At 46.1% G+C, this 20,471-nt stretch overlaps 1 protein-coding gene across 2 annotated transcripts in view; it reads right to left on the minus strand.

The window, feature by feature from the left end:
• ANO8 (anoctamin 8) overlaps positions 1 to 20,471 on the minus strand; it is a 140,631-nt gene that overhangs the window by 12,042 nt on the left and 108,118 nt on the right. Inside the window, exons 9-16 of one of the 2 annotated variants that reach the window (XM_086946830.1) lie at positions 19,891 to 20,043; positions 18,469 to 18,595; positions 16,235 to 16,290; positions 12,550 to 12,624; positions 10,296 to 10,439; positions 7,226 to 7,966; positions 4,770 to 4,961; positions 3,255 to 3,386 (exon numbers count right to left, since the gene is read on the minus strand). In XM_086946830.1, coding sequence (XP_086802956.1) covers positions 3,255 to 3,386; positions 4,770 to 4,961; positions 7,226 to 7,966; positions 10,296 to 10,439; positions 12,550 to 12,624; positions 16,235 to 16,290; positions 18,469 to 18,595; positions 19,891 to 20,043 — 1,620 coding nt within the window. The remainder of the gene's footprint in view (positions 1 to 3,254; positions 3,387 to 4,769; positions 4,962 to 7,225; positions 7,967 to 10,295; positions 10,440 to 12,549; positions 12,625 to 16,234; positions 16,291 to 18,468; positions 18,596 to 19,890; positions 20,044 to 20,471) is intronic. The other variant, XM_086946831.1, reaches the window with a different exon arrangement.

Here is a 20,471-nt window from a genome sequence, read left to right on the forward strand (position 1 = left end):
GCTAAGACGACTACAAATGATTTAAACTTCAGCAGCCTGGCTGTTATTAAACACCCCTAGACACTCGTCCATCAGGTCAGGCTTAAGACAACTAAATTGGCTGCCAATCGAGAAGTGGATCCAAGTCAAAGCCATGCGCTGGACTTACAGGTCTCCCTTTAGGACTGGTCCACTTTATCTCCAAAGACTAATGAAACCCACCACCCCTTCAGTATCCCTGCGGTCTTAAGATTCCCACCTGCCAGCACTACCAAGGATTTAAAAGGCAAGAGTAGAGGACTGCTCTTTTAGATATCTTCCCCTAAAGATTTGGAAAAGCCCTTCTGAAGAGGTCTACAGAAGACAGCGGAAAACCTACATCATCAACTGATCCATCTTTTCACCTGCCGTTGTTAACTAAGGGAGCCCTCGGATGACAGAATCCTAGCTCTGGGACGTTTCGTTCGAAGCAGCCATGCGCTCTGCAAATTAGCATCATCATAAACTAATACATACTTGGTGATAATATATGATGCTGAAATGGTCAGGACTTCCCTGGAAAAGCACCCTTGTTTTTTTAAGCAATTAAATGATTTGCAGGTCTTGTTGATTTGTCTGGGGGAGTCCATCGGTTTCTTTTCAGAAGATTTATGTAGTTTTTAGCTCCAGGTTCACAAAGATTCTAGACCCTAGAATCTATCAAAAAATTAGGAGCAGAGAGGGACCCGCGTTTGTAGTGTGGGGTTCATTGAGGAGGTTTCAGAGAGAGAGAGATGGACGATGGAACCCTGGTGGGTATTTGTTTAACCTTGGAACGGCTCCGGCTGGAGAGGGTGTGTTGTGTGATCGGGGGTGGGGGGGGGGGGGGAAGGGTTGGGGGATGGGGAGTTGGATTTTGTTTGTATTACCTTTAATTTTTTCTTGATATTTTCTTGCAAAATGTCAAAGTCAGTGATAATTGCTTATGATTCTGCGGTTGCCCATGGGGTACAGGGCCCCACAATATATGTGCCACTTGACAATAAAAATGTGTTTAAAAAAAGAAAATTAGGAGCAGAGTAAAACTTGTCCCCGGCAACATGCGTACCCTGCAAGGCACATGCGGTAGAATTACTCTGAAAACTCAACACCATCCTGAGAGCATGGTGTTAGGGAGACCATAAAAAAACAATGTCCAAGGCACAAATAATAAATACAATAGACTGTAGTTTCTATAAAATATAGAAAGTGATATCAGAGGCATAGTTACTGTTAGGTTTTCACTGAAAAGGAGTTTTTTTCTGGTTTGCTTGTAACTTTTCATAAAACATGGCACACTCTTCTTACGTTTCCTGCAGATCAAAGTATAGGATGGTGTTTGGGGGCAAAAGTTTCATTTGCCATTTAGTCACCCAAATGAGTGTCTGCTCACTGCAGCTGCAAAACCTGCTGAACAAAATTGAACCTAACTTGGAATAAAACTAGAACTTTACTCAGAATAGGGAATTTTTGTGGTTGGGTGCAACTCTGGTCAGTAATGATTTTTAGGTAATTGTGTTAAAAAAGGTGTTACATGCTTCAAAAGTGTTAAACAGAGAGGGACTTTGGTGTTCTTGTCTGTTAATTTGTTGCCATCTGCTTAGTGAAAGTTGGCCCCACCTAGTGCTAGGAATAGTGAGATATAAAAACATGGGTGTTGGATGAAGAACAGTGTTTAAAAACATCACAGCTAAGTTTTATATGCTTAGACGACATTAATGTATATTCAACAAAATATGAGAAATTGCCCCAAAACAGGTTTACGTGAAGTTATAATCAAGAAGCCAATATAAAAAGCCCATGAAACTGGCTAGGCATAGTTAGCAGTAGAAGTCAGAACTAACAGGCAAATATGCACTGCTCATGACTATACACATGTCATCATAGATGACAACACGGTCACGTCACATATGACTCACTAATTACATCACCCATTACATCTCTGTTGTGAACACGAATGATGTCATGCATGGTTCCACAATAACATCAATGCATCCTTGTGAACGACTTTTTGTAAAGCCCAGTTTGAGAGCATTTGTTCTCTCACACCACCCACTAGTACTAAAATGTGTGCAATCTGTTGTTGTTGATAGTTGTTGATATAAACACAACATTGACTGCATTGATGGCCTAGATTGGTTTAGCTTCTACTCACATCAGTACTCCAGACTCGGTGAATAGCTTCAGCAATAACTTTCACAAACATTTTCCAATGGCTCGAAGAGTCTGTGACCACGTGGACTTCCGGCCACAGGCGGCTCTACACACCCTCTGTGTTGCGTCATGGTCATGCTTTCTGCAGGCATCCCACACTCCCAGTTGCCACAGTGCTCAATTCGCCATTTTTTTAAAAGTCGATTGATTTACCTCTATCATGACACACTGTACGCGGCTTAAAAGGTGACAAATGTCACTAACCAGACCATCTAAACCACCTTTACTCAGATTATCTACAGAAAAAACACTTGTAGTGTGAGACTGCCTAAAAATACACAGAGTTCAAACCATCCAAGCCAGCTCTCTTGCTCCTGGGTACAAAAAGTGCCTATGTGCGTAATACATACTGTACAAGCACTATGTTCCTCACGGGTAGTCAGCCCCTTCCCCGGCTATTAAACGCACACTTGTTGGTTATTTTGCATCTCACAGATGTACACAGAGTGGTGCTTAATCATTACCAGTGCTTGCTTTACCTGTACACACTCAGTTTCACAGATTACATGCGTTCGTACCGTGATGTCATTGATGAGGTCATAAGTGATCTCACCATTAATTCCATCAGCGATTTCATTTGGAATGTCACCTGTGTTATCATTTGCATAATTTGAGATATCAGTGATGTCATGTGTGAGGTCACGAGCAGTGCATGGCAGGCATATGTGAGTTATGGTTTGCGCGGCTAGCTATACTGACAACGGGGTGTCCTTTGGCGGCAGTTGTGCAGCATTGATAGGAAAATCTCTAAATAGAACAATTTGTAGGGGAGATTGTGTGCACAAAGACAACATTTTTGTTGCAGTGCTAGCGGGGTTACACAGGGTTCTTCCAGGACCTATGAAAAAACTCAAAACGCCAATGCTGTTCATGCGTTGTTGCACTGTCTACAGGTAAAGACACAGAAAACCAATTGTAAACAGTTTGCACACAATTAGCTACTCCATTTTTGATGCAGTCGCTATCAACCCTGAGACGGAAACATGGATCCAGCCGTTTGAGCCCCCCCCCCCCACCGCCCACACACTCCTGGCTTCACGTACCTCCAGCACCACGATGAGAATGACCACGGTCTCCGGGCTCAGCCACGGGAACAGCCGCTGCAGCTGGCCACACTGACCAATCAGGTAGCAGTTCACAATGATGGCGATCACCCCCATGGCCTCCATTACATTCTGCATGAGAAAGGCGGGAAAACAAAGTGAGGATCCAAAATGCCACTGCAGCAGTTGGTGCAGCTCCTACAAGAGAGCAGCAGGTCAACCATACAAGCCCTGTCACCCCTGACTCAGCCTTTCATCTTTCTGAGACCTATCACATGACCCTCCATCTGTGCTAGATGAATTTTAGAGTACTGAGGTTCTGTTTAGCCCTTTTTTAATTTACGCACTCAAGCCTCAAAGCACTTCGTACGAATATACTTTGATTTACTCTTGTCAGTAAAAACACTTCAAAAGTGGAAAAGCCAGCAAAAAGCACAGATGTGCCACCTGCCCAAATCGAGAGATGAAAGCCCTCATGTGCCCAATTTACCTATAAACGTTGTGTGATGTAGCCAATGCTTCGACCACATCATCCGCTTCAGTCTTCTATGCCAATCTAGGGCGAGATAATGCTAAGTGCAGGGCTCTCTTCTGAATGGAAACCTCCGCAGTGTGTGAATGAGCTCTGATAATCAGCACCTCAACAACAAGAACTCCCAGTAGGAACGTTCAAAATTCAGAGACTGTGAACATCCATCTCACGTCCTAAAATGGGCATATTTATGGGATTAAGATAGGGCTCCACAAGTTCAAAATACTTAGAGAAAGTTGATTTTACGGACATAAGTATGTTGAACAACAAATATTTCATTTGAATCCATACTTTCTGGATAGCCAGTAAAATTCAATGGAAACTATACATTTTTCCTTAAAGACTATATTTATTTAAGGCAGCCATTTTTGAGCTTCACCTTGTTGAATTGTGCTGCGGTTCGCCATGGCCAGACTATATCCAGGGAGCGGCGAGGGTGGAAACAGGACAGATTCCTCCAATACTTCACTCCCTATTTTTTTTGTTGCTCATGCTAGGTTTGTTTTTTCTGCTGGCAGTGCTATCATTTTGTTTTTTAAATTTGGGTGTTGTTCTTTATACTGGAGAGGAAAATATGGTGGTCATTCTATTGTGGGAGTACTTTATCTCAATGACTATGCAGCAGTTGTGCGGAGGTTCAGACAGTGATTGCCATTCTTGAATTCTTCAAGAAACTGAAGACCTGGCTCTTCACCTAGCCCCGTCCCTGGCTCGGCCCATACAGCTCCAGCGCCTGGATACCCTCCGGGTTGAGTTGTGCGCTATGCAAATACACATAACATTGTCCCTGCTATTGCCTGCTTGTGGTTCTAGGCCCTTACGGATGGTTCTTAAACCTTTACAGATCTTTAAGGGTTTAATTTCAGAATTCAGCTTAAACACTATCTCTGAAGAATTGTGAGATCATGTAACCACTCACGCTAGCAGAACCTCCCCCATCGCCATAAGGCACAGAAACATGCACACTCCCGCGCAAGCCTTACCTGCCACTGCCCGATGCTCTCCACACGCTGGCCGAAGGGTCTCTGCAGGCCCGTGCACAGCTTGAAGGCATCGCTGCGGATCTCAATGATGTTGTTGGCGAGGGCGCAGACGGCTGCCAGGGGGAACGCGGATGAAAAGAGAACCACGTAACCAAACTGAATAAACATCTCCTGGTAATCCTGAAACGTGTCCTGAGAGTCAAAGCAGACACGGGTACAATGTGTGTATAACAGGCAGGGATCAGTGACGGACGCGAGGCGCGCTCTACACCAGCAGGCAGGGATCGGCAATGGATGAAGGGTACGCACAACAGCAGCAGACAGGGATCGGTGATGGACGTATGGTTCGCTCTCAAGCAGCAGACATTGATCTGTGATAGTTGTGAGGTTCGCTCTACTACAGTAGGCCAGGACTTCTGATGGCCGCAAGTCGGGCCCTACAGCAGTAGGTAGGGATTTGTGATGGACGTGCGGCAGGGACCCAGGCTGTGCTACATGACATAACCTAGATGTCTGCATCGGCTCCTACATGTGCTCTACTACAGCAAGAAATGGTCGTTTATAGACAAGAGCCAGACTATGTATTAGCAGGCAGGGTCGGTGATGGCTGCTGCTTGCCTTCTACACCAGCAAGTAGGAACCATCATGACCCTAGTCATACACTACAACAGCAAGCATAGATCCATGACATAGTATCACCCATGCAGCATGCTCTTGTTCAACAAGCATGGATCTGTGACATACTATAGCCTGTAAATCATGCCTGCTACTACAAGAACAGATCTGTGACATACGATAGCCCACAGGCATGCTCTGCGACAGCAAGCCGGGATCTAATACATACTGCCATCCGTAAAGAGTGCTCTCAGACAACCAGCATAGATCGGATATATACGTTCACACACAATGCGTTCTTCTACAGGAAGCCTACATCCATGACATAGTATCGCTCATGAAGCAAACTCTGCTATTACAATCTTGGCGTCATGACATACCACAGGCCAGGGGACGTGCTATGCATCAGCAAGCATGGGTCCATGACATACCATCACCCGTTGGTGTGCTCTGGTACAACTTTCATGGATCTGACGTACTATCGTCCACTGAGCACGCTGTTTACACTTACGGTGGGTCCATGATATACTATTGACTGTGAGGCGTGCTTTGCCACAGCAGGCATGGATCCGAGACATACTATCGACCCTGAAGCGTGCTCTGCTACAGCAAGCATTAGTCATCAGCAAACAGGCATGCTTCTGTACATCAAGCATAGGTCCATGACATACCATCATCCATAAGGCGTGCTCAACTACAGCAAGCATGGGTCCATTACATAGTATCGCCAATAAGACGTGCTCAACTACAACAATCATGGATCTTGACATATCGTCACTCACAAGGCGTGCTTTGCTACAACAGGCATGGATTGCGCCACACTGTCGTCCATGAGGTGAGTTCAACTACAGCAATCATGGATCATGATGACATAGTATCGCCCATTAGGCATGCTCAACCACAGCAAGCATGGATCGTGACATGCTGTCACCCCTGAGGCGTGCTTTGCAACAGCAAGCATGGATTGTGAAATATCGTCACCCATGAGGTGTACTTTGCAACAGCAAGCATGGACATGACATACCAACACCCATAAGGCGTGCTTTGCTACAGCAAGCAAGGATTGTGACAAACCATCACCCATGAGGCGTGCTTTGCTACACCAGGCATGGGTCCATGACATAGTATCGCCCATAAGGGGTGCTCAACTACAGCAAGCATGGATTGTGACATACCGTCACATATGAGGCATGCTGTGCTACAGCAAGCATGGGTCCATTACATAGTATCGCCAATAAGGCGTGCTCAACTACAACAATCATGGATCTTGAAATATCGTCATTCATGGGGCGTGCTTAGCTACAGCAAGCATGGATCGTGACATATCTCCCATAAGCCGTGCTCAACTGCAGCAAGCATGGAACTGTCACCCATGAAGCATGCTGTTCTGCAGCAAGCATGGATCTATGACATACTATCACCAAACAGGCTTGCTGTCATGCAGAAAGCACGGATCTGTGTTGGAGAAAGTGTCACGAAGAGCTCGCAGATGTAGCCCACTTTACAACTCTTTGACCTTTTAGCACAGGTTCACTGTACAGAGTAGAACTGGATATATACATTCCATCGCCATGGTAATCTTGTAGTTTTCATACAGCACTCGGAAGCAGCGCATGATTCTAAACATTCCATCACTATGGTTACCACTTACATTTTCATGCAGCGCAAGCGAGACGAGCCTGAATCCATGCAGTCTATGGCTGCGGTTTACTTGTCGGCTGTCATGCAGTGCCACTAAGCAGAAAACAAGGCCATACATTCTATCGCAATGCCTACCTCTTAGATTCCCTGCAGCACTAGTTAGCCCAAATCAAATGTAAACATTACATCGCTATGGTTACCTCATAGGTTTTCATGCAGCTCTCCACCTCAGCTTGGGTCAGGTTGGTTGAGTAGGTCTCCTCTGGTGGGTCAATCCAGGATGCGCGGTTCTGTTTCCTCAGCTCTCGTCTCTCCTCTTCCTCGTTCTCTGCCTTCCTCCGTCGCCTCCGCAGAGCAACTGCGAGCTCCTGGCTGTTTATGGAGCACTTCTGGGGGCTCCCTGAAGCACCACCATTCTCTTCCTCGTCATCCTCGCACAGCTCGAACACGGACGCCGGGTCCATTCCTTTTTCCACCATAGTGGGGCTGCCTTCTTCCAGGAAGCTGTCTTCCTCCAGGGAGCTGGCCGCCCCTTTCCTCTCAGTCCGCTCATTGAAACTCACCCTCTTCAACTTCAGTCCACAGTCTAGGAGGCTTCCTTCATCCTCCTCTCGTTCCTCCCCAAGCTGCTCCTCTTCTTCCTCTTCAGGAACCCCGCAGCCCCCGTTCAGGCACTTCTCCTCCTTACCACTTTCCTCTTCCTGCGCGTCTTCCTGCTCCGGCTCTGGAGCGAGGTCCTCCTGTGGTGGGGCTTCTGGAGGAGTCTCGGCAGTCGGAGGTGTTGGGTATTTCTGGGTGAGGAGATTATACATGTGACGAGAGACCTGCCAGATGGTCTGCTTGTTGATGTTTCCCCTCTTGAACTTCTCATACAGGTGCGGCTGGAACACTTCCTTCACGTTCTGCAGGAACTGTCGTATGATCAGAAGAGTGGCGAGCATCTAGGAAGCAAGAGTGACAAGACACATTCAGTATTCTCTTGTGAAAGTCCAAGGTTACTCACAAGTAAGCCATCGCCAAGCAAACACTGGAGTTATAGCCACTCTTAACTGATATCGGAGGACAAGTCGACAGCCATGTGAAACGTCCTCACATGAAAACAAAATAATGCCTACTGCTAATCATGTAACCTGTTGCAGTCGTCGTCTTCGAGGCCTCGCCAATGAGCTTACTGTGCCGCCCATCTGAGGATTGAACTTGACACCTGAGGTGTGGCACTTTTTGCAGTGTGTGTAGAACAGTGAGGATGCTAGCTCAATGGTTAGATACAATCGAAGGACGCCTGCTTCAAGTTTCACTGTTCCTCATAAATTAATTCTAACAGGTGCCTCCTAGCATTAAAACGTATAGTCAAGATATTCAATTTATAATCTTGCAACATGCACTATATGTGCGTGTATTGCTCTGTCTAGAGGAGCTGATCTCCGTGGCAGCTGCCGGGGGAGACCTCTGACTGAATTTTCAGTGATCGCAGCTTTTTTAATAAATACACCTGCAGACCCATTCCGCCCATAAACTATTGAAGTTTGCTTCAACCTTCCATGAAAGCAGCGCAGAACTCCCAAACCTCTGTCCACTAGGACCATCTTTGTCAATGCGGATTTCCATTTCCGTGCAAAACTCTCAGATCACTGATAACCCATACATTGTCAGAATATTGACTATCAGCGCAGAAGGCACAGACCCACAAGACTCCCGTGCTTGGGGGACACTCTTCTCTTGACAGACTTTCACCTCCTGAAACTGATTTCACAAACTGAGACCACAAATACGCAGAGGTGGATCTGTCCAAGCTGGGTGGATCACATAAGATGCACTTTTAAACCAAGGCGGAGAGAAAGCTGAGCGCCCGTCAGCCCAGGTTCTATCACAGATTGCCTTGCACAAGACATGCAGCTCTCTCGAGGACATTCACAAACTGTTTTTATTTTCAGAACTTGAATCAAGTGGCCCTTTTAGCACGAGGGCTTGGTCTTCGTATTCTGCTTGAGATGGGGGTTATATGTTTGTGTAAATGTTTTATCGATCACACCCATTTCCTGCAGATTGCACCCCCCCCCACCCCCCCCCCCCATCCCCTATAGTTGTCAGGTCTTCCTCTTTCCACATTATGTGTATGTTGGCATCCTCAAGTTGCCTGCATTAAAACAACTTGAGGATGCCAACATACACATAATGTGGAATGTGGAATGTGTTCGTGTGTACACCCGGGTGTGCGTGTTTGTAAAATTGGGCTCAATTTTACAAACACGCACACCCGGGTGTACACACAAACACACGGATATTCACCAACACAATGACGTTTGCATAAGAACTCAGAAAGAAGTAGCTGCACGCTCATCTATACACACTAACAGGCCTTCCTGTACATATATCCCATTACACAAATAAATACACATGCGGCTGTGTGCGCACACATGCATGTACAGGAAATGAATGAACACAGAGGCATGCAGAATGCAATCTACAGACAGGCATAAGCGTGGCTCATGAGCTCTCAGATATGCCTTCACAGCACCTTATATGTACAGACATGCATGCATACAGTTGTGTACAGAGACACATGTGCATGTGTACTGCAGTGGGGTTTGTGTACACGGCTGTAAACACTCAAATGAAATGTTCTGTTTAATCGCAGTATTTAGTATCTACTCTGCTTATCACAGAATCCACGGCATGCACGCACGCTTAAATATTGTCCACACTCAAGACCTGTGCCATCCGACATGGCCAAAAAGCAGCAGTACTCCTGCCCTCAAGAATCTGGGCCACACTCTACCATCTATCTTTGGGAATACTTCCCTCGCATTGCCCATATATGGCTGGCAAACGTTTTGCAACATTTTTCTCCTCAAGGGGAAATACATCACTGCATAGCAGGAATTTCTATATGTCCTTAGTAAACTCAACCAAGTTGGAAAATTTACCCTGAACTGTTCTCTGCAAGCTTACCAACTGCGGAGGTTCTCCATGCACAACGGCATTAAATGGGCGAAGAACATCAGCTGTTTTCTGTAAAGTGTATCTTACGCAGAACCAATTTGTTAGTGTTAAATAATATAAACTGGAATCAGCTTGGACTCAATAAGAGCTGCAAAGTGGAAAAAGCATGAAAAAGCTGGGATGACGCGCCTTCCCACAACTCCTTGCTGTTCGTCCCCCACATCACCCACATGGTGCCCTCTCGCATCACGCAGGACAAGGCTGGCATGCATGAAGCCAAAATAAAAAAAACCAAGCACAATCACAATAACTCCCTCCCCTCCATACTTTGGACCGGCTCATCCACCAGGCAAAGCCCATAAGGCCCTTGAGGAAGATGATGGAGAGATGGATGTGAAGGGTGATGAAAGGGCACAGGGCATCTCTGATCTGACGGGCAAAGCTTTGGGAGAGGGAGAAGACCAGCAACAACTGTGGAGCGAGACAGAGACAGAGGAGGAAGAATTGAGACTGAAAGGAAAGTGAAGAGCAAACAAACACATGGTTCAAAGTAATAATAATGAAAAGTAAAAAAAAAAGTACATCAGATCAAAATGTAGGCTGGAGGTAGCACAGGACCGGTTATTCAGGGGCTGAGCTAGTAATGCAGGGTAAAGGGCTGGGTAGACTGCGGCGGAGCTACTAATTCAGCAATTGATGTAATACGGCAGTGCTAAGCAGGGGTGGAGCTACTTATGCAGGGGTGGGGCTAACTGGGCAGGGCAGTGCTAGACAGGCAGGGGGCTAAGTGGGCAGGGCGGTGCTAGATAGTCAGGGGTGGAGCTACTTATGCAGGGGTGGGGCTAACTGGGCAGGGCAGTGCTAGACAGGCAGGGGACTAAGTGGGCAGGGCGGTGCTAGATAGTCAGGGGTAGAGCTACTTATGCAGGGGTTGGGCTAATTGGGCAGGGTGGTGCTAGATAGGCCGGGGTGGAGTTGCTTATGCAGAGTCTGGACTAGTTATGCAGGGGAGGTATGTGGTTACTCAGGTGTAGTGTCCAGCTACTAAGGGGTAGGATTTGTAAACTCAGGGGCATGTCCAGGTGACTCAGGAGCAGGGTTAGTAATTCAAGGGCAGGTGTGGTTAATCTGGGGAAGGGGCGGTCATTTGTGGAATGGTTAGTTACTCATCTAGTGTGTTTGTCAATGAAGTATGCACTGGAGACTCACTCTCACTGCCATTTTCAGAAACAACCTTCTCATGGGATACAGTGCCAGCCACCCAGTTGAATCCGGTGCTTGTCCGCCCAATGATGGGGTTCCAGCATCGCCCTCGAGACTCCCCGCTTCGATTTCGGAGAAACAGATATTAGTCACACCTTTTTGTAAGCGAGATCTTCAATTTCAGGTGCAGCCTTATATTGAAGGATGACGGGATTGCCATCGGAGTCCATGTCGTTCAGGCAGCATTATCGGTGCTACAGATACCACCCTACTGCCACGGCTGCCTCTGTGAGCAGTCATTTGAGAGGTAAAGACGGTGTGTTTGGAGTGATGGAAGGACACTGTGAGAATTGTGGTTCTGTGGTCAGGCGTTAAATGTTAGAGGAGGGCTCGATAGATGGCACCTTGGTGATGAGCTGTAGCGGTACACACAAGGCTTGTAGGATGTTATGCTACAGATGTTGGCTGGAGGGTGGCTCTGTGAGGTGGAGCTGACCCTCAGATTAGGGCTGGGCTGTCCTTGTCATCGGGCGGTGCCCGTAAGATGCTGCTGGTGGGTACCCCTGTGATGAGAGCTCTACAGATGAGGACTAGAAGTATCCCAATTGAGTGGTGAGGCACTGCCTGCAGATGGCAGAGAGTCCTCCCTCTGTGATGAGGCCTTCTCCCAGAGATGTGGGCTGGTGGATGCCCTGTTAAGGTATGCCGCTTTCGAGTCTTATAGGTGAGGGCTGGGTGCAGGACTTGCCCCTGTCAAAAGGTGTTGTTCTCCAAGCGGGTCCTGGATCAAGGGTACCCCAATGATGAAGAGTTTGACAGATGAAAACTGCCTTATGAAGGACTGTTACACAGATGACAGGTCTGTGCTTTTTCTTTTCAAGTCGTATGGTTTTGGCTGGTGTTTTCCAAACCTTGGTGTGACTTATTTATGCAAGAAGGGAAATGTCAATAGGCCTTGGTACATCCAGGTTCTCTGGAGGCTTACATCTTTAAGGCAAACCAATCATAAAACATCCTGGGCTATGCAGTTTGGACGGAATGGATAGAGGGTGAACAAGCATTCAAAACAAATACATGAGGGAGGGTTGAGATGCCTTGGAGAGGTCAGAGGACACTGTGAGATGGAAGAGAGCTTATGGCTAGCAGAGAGGGAACAAGGAGAGACATGATAGGGCTGCCAGAGTGGGGAGAGGCAATGAGATGAGAGGGCTGACAGGAGAGAGTGAATCATAGAAATGAGAGGGCTGACAGGCGGAGAGTGAAGCAGAGGGAGGAAAGGACTGACAGAAATTCAGGTGGTGAAGCAGTGAGCAGCGGATGAATAATGTAGCTGTTCAGCGACCTCCAGAGAGAGTCCCAAGCAGGGCGAGCACCTTACCTCCTTGAGCCGCTCCATGTCCCGCAGGTAGAAGCCGATGTAGAAGAGACTCAGGTACGAGTTCACAAACTGAAACTGCGGAAAGGAGAAAAGGAAATGTGAGTGCCAATAAGAGAGACTCGCCCTCCTGAGCTGTCCCTCCACCCCTTCGTGATCAATGTGCCCACGAGCAAAGCCTCTTGTACCCACATCCTTCCAAAAGCAGCCACAAGTCAGTCCCGTACAGAGCAGCATGTCACCCAGAGGGCTGTTATATAGTATGCAGAAGCGAGAACTTCAAATGAAAGCACACGCTGGCTTCTAGGCACTCTGATCATTTGTGGTCATAAAGTTAGGGCTCATGATGGGCGCTGCTATGACAGTGGCAGAGACTAAAGCTTGTGCTTAAATTTGAACTAACAAACTACAGGCCATAAGCAGCGAGGCCCCTATCTAGCCATCCACTGCAGGACCAACTTCTTCATCCTGCCAGCAGGGTAAATAAAACCTCTCAGCTGGGCAAGAGGGTAGGCATGTCGAGAACCAGAGAGAAGTGTCTTGCCCATCTGCAACGGAGCACAAAGAAAGATGTAATGCTGGGGCTTCTCCCTAAGAAGTACTGAGTAAAGAAAAGGGAAATAGGCCTGTAGGCGAGGAATATAGCTGTGAGGCAGGTATGACATTTAAAGAGATAGACAAGGAGGTGGAAAAGGAGCAAGCGGTGCAACAGAAATGAAAAGAGAGAAGTAAAAGCAGACAGAAGAGAGAGGGGTAGAGGGGGGAACAGGAAACAGACAATACGTAAGAAAAAGACAGATGATAGATAAGTCAATCATATAGTCAGAAAAGGCGATAGAAAAGATAGAACAAATACCTAAGCGACAGACAGGTAACTGATAAAGACTGACAGAAGACACGAAGAAGATAGAAGGAAGAGGAGAAAGAACCTAAAAGAACAGAAGATTGAAGACAACGAGAAGAAACACTCTGAAGATAAAGATTGAGAAAACAGAGAAGAATGATATATATCTACAGACAAAAAAGGAATGAAATATAGAAACACAAAATACAATGCTCAAAATCGATCTATGGACGGGACAGACATTAGTATATAAACTGCATCAAGAAAAGGAATGAAGAAAATTGAGAAATCCAGAAGAGGGGTCTAGACAAGAAAAGCACATTGATGACACCGGTATCAAGAGAAGAGATGGGTCTAGAAAGGAGAGGGCTCTAAGAGAAAGAGAAGGACCTCATTGAAGACGCCAAGAAAAGCGAATCTAGAAGAGAGATTTTTAAAGGCGAGATGCCCCCAGTAAAGAAAATGCTCTAGAAAGGAGGAGGATCTAGGAAAATGATCTAGAAGAGAAACAAGAGGATAACGGGAATAATGGGGATTAGTATTTTAGGTGAAAGAGACTTTAGAAGGAAGAGGGATCAGGAAGAGAGTATATAGACAAGACAGACATATAGATGAGAGGGGATTTGGAACAGGAGTGATTTAGGTAAGAATGTTATCTAGAAAAGAGATATCTAGAAGAGAGGGAAGGAAGAGGGTTGCTACTGATAAGGACAGTGATAGCTAGAAGCTGGCGCGGTCTCTGTGGAGGTTTAACTTTGAGGACCTCAAGACACCACGTCGAGGATGAGATACATGAGCTCCGAAAATTGTTAAGAGAGGCAGAAAATGACCAGGACCTAAGGAGCTAGAGACTGGATACGTCACCATGGAGAAAGTGGGCTGTTCTTTCCTGGTAGAAAGTGTGCAACCATAGCCTTTGGCTTCCACAAATGTGTGTTGGTATAGTTTGCATTCACTGCTGGCATTCAGTAGTGTGAGCAGTTGTCGCCTACCTATGTGGCCAAGACTGTGTAGGGATTGCAGATGGGGCTAGTGTTGCATTAAGGCCTCTGTAGGCACCTCACTTACGTTGCGCTACAAAGAGGCACCAGATCTAAACTCCTTGTGGCTCCTTGTGGCTAGGGCAAATGGAGTGTCTGATTAGCTAAAAAGTCTTATTGTCTTGGGTTAAAAAATCCTTGAACCACAAATAGCTCCCTGGGACAGCTGTGGTTTGTGTTAAAAACACTTTACCTTTAAATTAGGCCAGTTCTACCTCAAAAAAACTCCAGAGCATCCATTCTTGCATCCAACAAAAGAATTTTAATTTCATTCTAATGAATATTCCTAGCCAAAATTATTGGGGTTTTAAACAGGCGAAATCCATCTATATTTCAGCTTGTAAAACAAGTAGGGATGGTCTGCAGGTGAAAAGAGTCAAGCCCAAAGCCAAACACAATTGCTTTTAGGAGCTCTATCAGGGGCCAGTTAATGGAATTACTTCAATGGTAATTGAATTAAGATAATTCCACTGCCTTGCCTCTGTCAGAACAATTGAAAGTACCTTCCCAAGCAGGAAGCCTATGCGCGGCGTCTGCCGGCGGGATCTTCCTGGCTCTATGGCGGGCAGGCGCTCAGGACAGGCTCCCTTTCCTGGGAACATGATTCAAGCAGAGCCAGGGGCTGGGCAGTCTGGCTAACTTCATCCGACTACCACCAAGGTAAGGGCATTGCTCGGACCTCGAAAGCGCTAGAGTGCACACGTGTACCTTATCCCTCGCATTCCGCTCCATGAGGAACGAGCAATACTGGTTTCATTGTAATCTTGGGCTGCAGCCGAGAAACCAGACACAAACTGTGCAATTGCAGGAGTTTTGGCATCTACTTAAAGGGGCTTTAACCCCTTTGCTGTTCATGACAAGCTCAGCTCGTCATGAATAAAAGGAACTCTGTGAATCCAGCACCGGGGGGGAAAACCGCTAGCAGCCAAGGTGTTAAATAAATAAATCTATCACTGTATTAATTTATTCGCCAACATTGTTTCACCAAAGCAATGCCACTTGATGGTACTCTGTTACTATCTACAATGAAGAGGGTGTTTGCAAAAGAATGACGTTACATGAATTACAAGCTATAAACAAGTATTAGCAAAGACTTTCAGTCTTGCTTTGTGGATACTGTTGGATGCCGCTACTGGCTATACTCCAAGATGTTTAGCAGCGTAATGATGAAACATAACAACATAAGGCGTGGCCATCTTTAAAGTATGAAAACGTATTCTATACTTTCAAGGTTGCTGTCGGATTAATTTGACCAGCAAAGAAAGAATGTTAGCACGCTCTCAATCACTAACGCTGAGAAATGAGCAGAAAAAGTGCTAAAAAATAAAGGAATGTGGGAAAGAAAAAAAAGAAATGTAGTACGGTGACATCAGCAGTATCGAATGAAATGTGAGAGGAAACAAGCAATGCTCTAGGGGCGGGACATAAACAAAATTGGGAGGCTGGTCATCCAATAAGAGCAGTGAACTGAGATAGACAAGTAAGCCATCAAATCAGTAGCAAGCAGCTGATCCAAGCCTACTCTTTGTAGAGGTGTGGCACAGCGGCTAGGGCAGCTGAGAAAGGGGCTCACCGTTTGATTCCCGGCGCGGGCGGCAGCTCAGCACCATGAGACTCTGGGCAATAGCTCACTTAATCTCCCTGATGGCCCCCAGAGCCTTGAAACCTTAAGGAGTGATAAGTTCACGCTTTACAAATATGGCTTATTATATTATGAAATATGGATTATGCTATCTGCGGCCGGTAGCTGAAGCTCTCTATAGTAAGCCCGTAAAACAGCATAGATAAAAAAAAACATGCTCACCAGAACCATCTTGATGATCAGGTGTTTCTCGTAGGCACTCTGCAGTCTGTAGTTTTCTGTAAGACAAAGAGGAAGAAAAGGCGATGATTCGCTCTGAAGCTAGAGTAAGCAGTGCAATATAAGAGGTGTATTTGTAGAGCACACATTCACCCCAAAGAGATCTCCTGGAGCTGTTTACATAAAGGATACATATTGTTACTGAACTTGATCGTGCCCATTTTATCAACCCTGGAAAGATGAAAGATTGAGAAAAGTGGAGTGGTGAACGTAGTGTGTCTTTTCAGAAGGAATAAGTTCCCGAAAAAGTCACAAAAATGTTTGTGTTGCAAAATAACTTCTTTACAGACTCTCAAATTCCTATTGACTATAAATGTACACGAACAGGGCCCGGCCATGCCAATCAGTAATTGAAACTGGGTGCCCCAGGAGGATTCAAAGCCATTTATTTTTACAAAGTCAGAAGCATGTGGCAAGGTGGCACAAACCTATCACTGGATGTTGTCTTGAAAACAGGTGTAAATGCCACTGGAATGACTCCCACATCCTTCAGTCCCATCCATTCATCTAGACATGCAGTGCTTCGGGCGCTTGAAAAGCTGCCCCAAACCCCATCCGCTGGGAAGGACCATATTCTCGCGCACAGAGCTGGTCCTTGGTCAAATAACACCCGGGCACAAATAAATGTGCCACCCGCACTGTGGCTGATGAAAAATGAGGCAGAAGGGGGACTCCTTTTGTGAGGGGGCACTGCTGTGTGCATACCCTTAGTGCAACAGCTCATGTGTCTCTGTAGATTGGCGCCCTGGGCCAGGGCTCAGCTCGCCCACGTCAAAATCCAGTCCTGCTCTTGTCACAATCATATCTCTACACAATCATATATACTTATTTTCAAGTATCTGTGTATGTCATTGATTCATGCATCCTTTTTCTAAATGGCTAACATATATTTGTATATCTGCTGGTGGTCCTCTGGACCACCACCCGCACCCTCTGAGGCGGCCCACCATAATCTCCTAAAGGGGAATATGCCCTTTCACACCCTGCCTCTTTGCGATTGAGACTAAGTTGCCATAAGTGTTTAATGAGTCTGAAATATTGTTTCCAGCTTGCAACGTCCACTGCAATTCACTGTTTCGCCTTCTCAAAGTCTGTGAAGTTGTTAATCACAGGCCTTGCTTCTGCAAGTCCAAGTCTGGCTCCCAGCAGCAGCTGGAGAAGAAAAAGCACTTTTTAAAAACTTATGTTTGGTCAAGATTAAATTTGGAGCCTGCCATCACAGTTGCACGCACACAGGAAGATGGGTAGGTTATCCTTGACGTCTAGGTGTCCAGAAGTGCAATTACTGGAAGACCCGACCCGCGCCAGTTTAACCTTAAGACTCATCCTAACTCACCAGCTGATGACTCTCTGTTTGGGCTCCTAGACATTGTTCCCAAGTACTTAAACTTCCAAGCAATCAGATGTTTTTCATTTTCCAGATACCACACATGGTCCTTCTGAGACTTATTAAATATTACAGATGTGTCTTTTGAAAATATATTACAAGCCTGTTAATCTTACAGTATTCGATCAGACAACATTGCAGGCCTAACTTGGTTCTATCGAAAATTATTAGAGTCGCTCATGAATGCTGATTCCACAATAGGTGGACACCTCAGAGGCCAGAAATTGCTGGCCGAGGTCACTGAGAAACAGTTTAACAGGACAAACCTGTCAAAATAAACTGAAGGAAAATGCCTGGAAATTTCTGATGCATTTAGAATTGCATGCAAAACCCACCAATTCCACATGGGATTAACTGTTTTCAGAGGGAATAGAGAGTATGAGGTATTTACAGTGCCTGGTACATTCCTCACACCCATCCGGGGCACTAGCAAGTAATCAAGGCCAATAAATGGATGAACATCTTACACCAGACATGCAGCAGCTTGAGCTCTCAGTGCTTCAGCTGTGTAAGTGGAGAGCTGGTTTTACAGTATGCTATTGTAAAAGCAAAGTACACATTGTTCATTTGTTGATGTTTGGGAATCTTAACAGTTTTGGCCAACCATAATCTCCCACTCATGCCCCCCAGGGGTCAGTTATTGAGTCATAGATGAAAAAAGGTGTAATCTGCTTCTGTGAAAACCTCCCCTCTAAACTCCTCAATCCCACCATTACCATCAAATAATCCACTGTTTTACTGTACACCTCCTCCAATCCCTTGGGGAGAGTCCTGGTGGGCGAGAACATACCCATGTCGTTGAGCCAGTACGCTATCTTCCTGTACACATCGTCGCAGGTGGCCACGAACACCGCCAGGATAATCTTGGGGAGGAAGCGCACGATGCGCGGCAGCTCCTTGACGCTGAGGGCGAATTCCTGTCCGAATACAAGAGCGGGAGCGGGGGGCACAACAGAAAAATCAGGATCAATCAGAGACCTTGCCTTTGGATCACCTCAATTAAACGTTATAAAAACTAGAAACAGGTCATTTGTCTGTTTGAGGAGTTGTACTGGACACTTGCCATGAAGGGTTTTGTGTAAAGAGTTCACATACATTTGACACACCTGACTGAGTGGTTTTAGCTGTGTGAACCCTTAGTTTACCCTGGCACAGCCCTCAAAGCAACATGGATCGTCTCTTGCGGACATGAAGTGATGCCCGGAACTATTTCTCCAACTTCATGAGGTCAATGAATCTCTCTCGATACCTCTCACACTCTCTTTCTTGCCTAACTGGGTGATAAAACTCCCTCCCTCCTTATCTGATCTCATGGGAGCAAGGGACCTCTCTTCCTAGGGTCAAAGAGTCTTTTTCATTTGATCTCCCAGAAACAGAGAAATGGTCTCGCTAACATCAAAAGAGGCCTTCCAGCTCTATGTAGGGCTTGGAACACCTTGGCAACCTCACCAGGCCGTACTGCTCAGCGAGTTCTTCACTGCATGGGGCTGCCTGCCTTATGTTAAGCCTGCATGGGGGGCCTTTCCCTGGCGAACAATACGTCTGATCAATGTGTCTAGAGATGGATTTAAAAGTCTTGCTCTCAAACAATACTTAACACTCAAAGCATGTTTGCAACTGTGTGCAATGTTTGCAGTCGTGGGATTAAATACATAGTGAATGTGTGTGAAGCGGGACATCTTAGTGTTAAAACCAGGACGCTGAAGGGTTTGCAGGACAATCCTGGCACTGAATAGAACTTGCAGTAGGGCAGACAGCTACTGGCCACCTCTACGTGGCCGGGACTGGCCCAAGATTTACTGCCCTCATTAGTGGAGGAGCAAACATTACAAGCTGCTAATCGCTGACGGATTCAATTTCCACACTACGGAGTCACGCCTTGGTGGTACGGAAGATGAATGGGTGGTGTTATATGCAAAAAAACTGTTTGGGCTCAATTTGTTATTCTTTCCAGTACAAATATCAAGACAGGAATAGTGGAAAAACTTGTGCCCATTAGAAGTAATCGTTGTTACTTTGAGGTAAATAAGGCAACGGTTCGACAAAGATAGAATTATCAATCCCTCCCCCAAAGGAAATAGGTAATTTAATGAGTCAAATCAGGAGGCAGGTGAGTGTGCTGGCGTGAAAGTCTTCTGAGTCTGACACTTCAGAAGGGGGGACCCCTTTAAATGAAACTTCCAGCCCCCAAAAGATACTTGTGTTCACTGACCTGAAGTTCAAAACAGCCCAACATGACCAGGAAGACGAAGGAGAGGCAGACGAGGCAGACGGGCAGGCTGACCAAGTACTGGAAAAGGACGCGCTTCCAGGCGGGGTAGTAGAACTCCTCGGAGTTGGTGACTGGGCTGGTCCTCTTCACGCCCTGGAATAGGACATAACACAGTGAGCTCTACTCTCTCAGACTCTGTCGCCGACAAAACGAGACAAAGCTGCAAAACCGCGAGAATGTGCATCAGAGAAGCCATGCTGTCCATGATGAGGTGTGAATAGCTCATGAAATCCTGGCATTTAATGACCAACAATTCCTAGTTTTTTGGAAGTCACAGACATCAGAACAACTTGATTGTTTTCAGTAAAGGGTCTATGGTAGTAGCGCTCTATAAGCAAGAAACAGGGATAGGAATTCCACACCCCGACTGCTTCGCACAACGCTGCGGGCTCCAATTGGACACTTCGGTTGGGATCTTAAAACAGCTTTGAGATTTGACCCCTGTGGTTTGCCCCACTGATTCCTCACCCCACAGTAATCTCATAAAAATGCATTTTTCTAAAAGGCGCTCAGCATTTAGA

This window comes from Lissotriton vulgaris, chromosome 12 (genome assembly GCF_964263255.1).
Source record: "Lissotriton vulgaris chromosome 12, aLisVul1.2, whole genome shotgun sequence".
In the NCBI taxonomy this organism is placed as follows: domain Eukaryota; kingdom Metazoa; phylum Chordata; class Amphibia; order Caudata; family Salamandridae; genus Lissotriton; species Lissotriton vulgaris.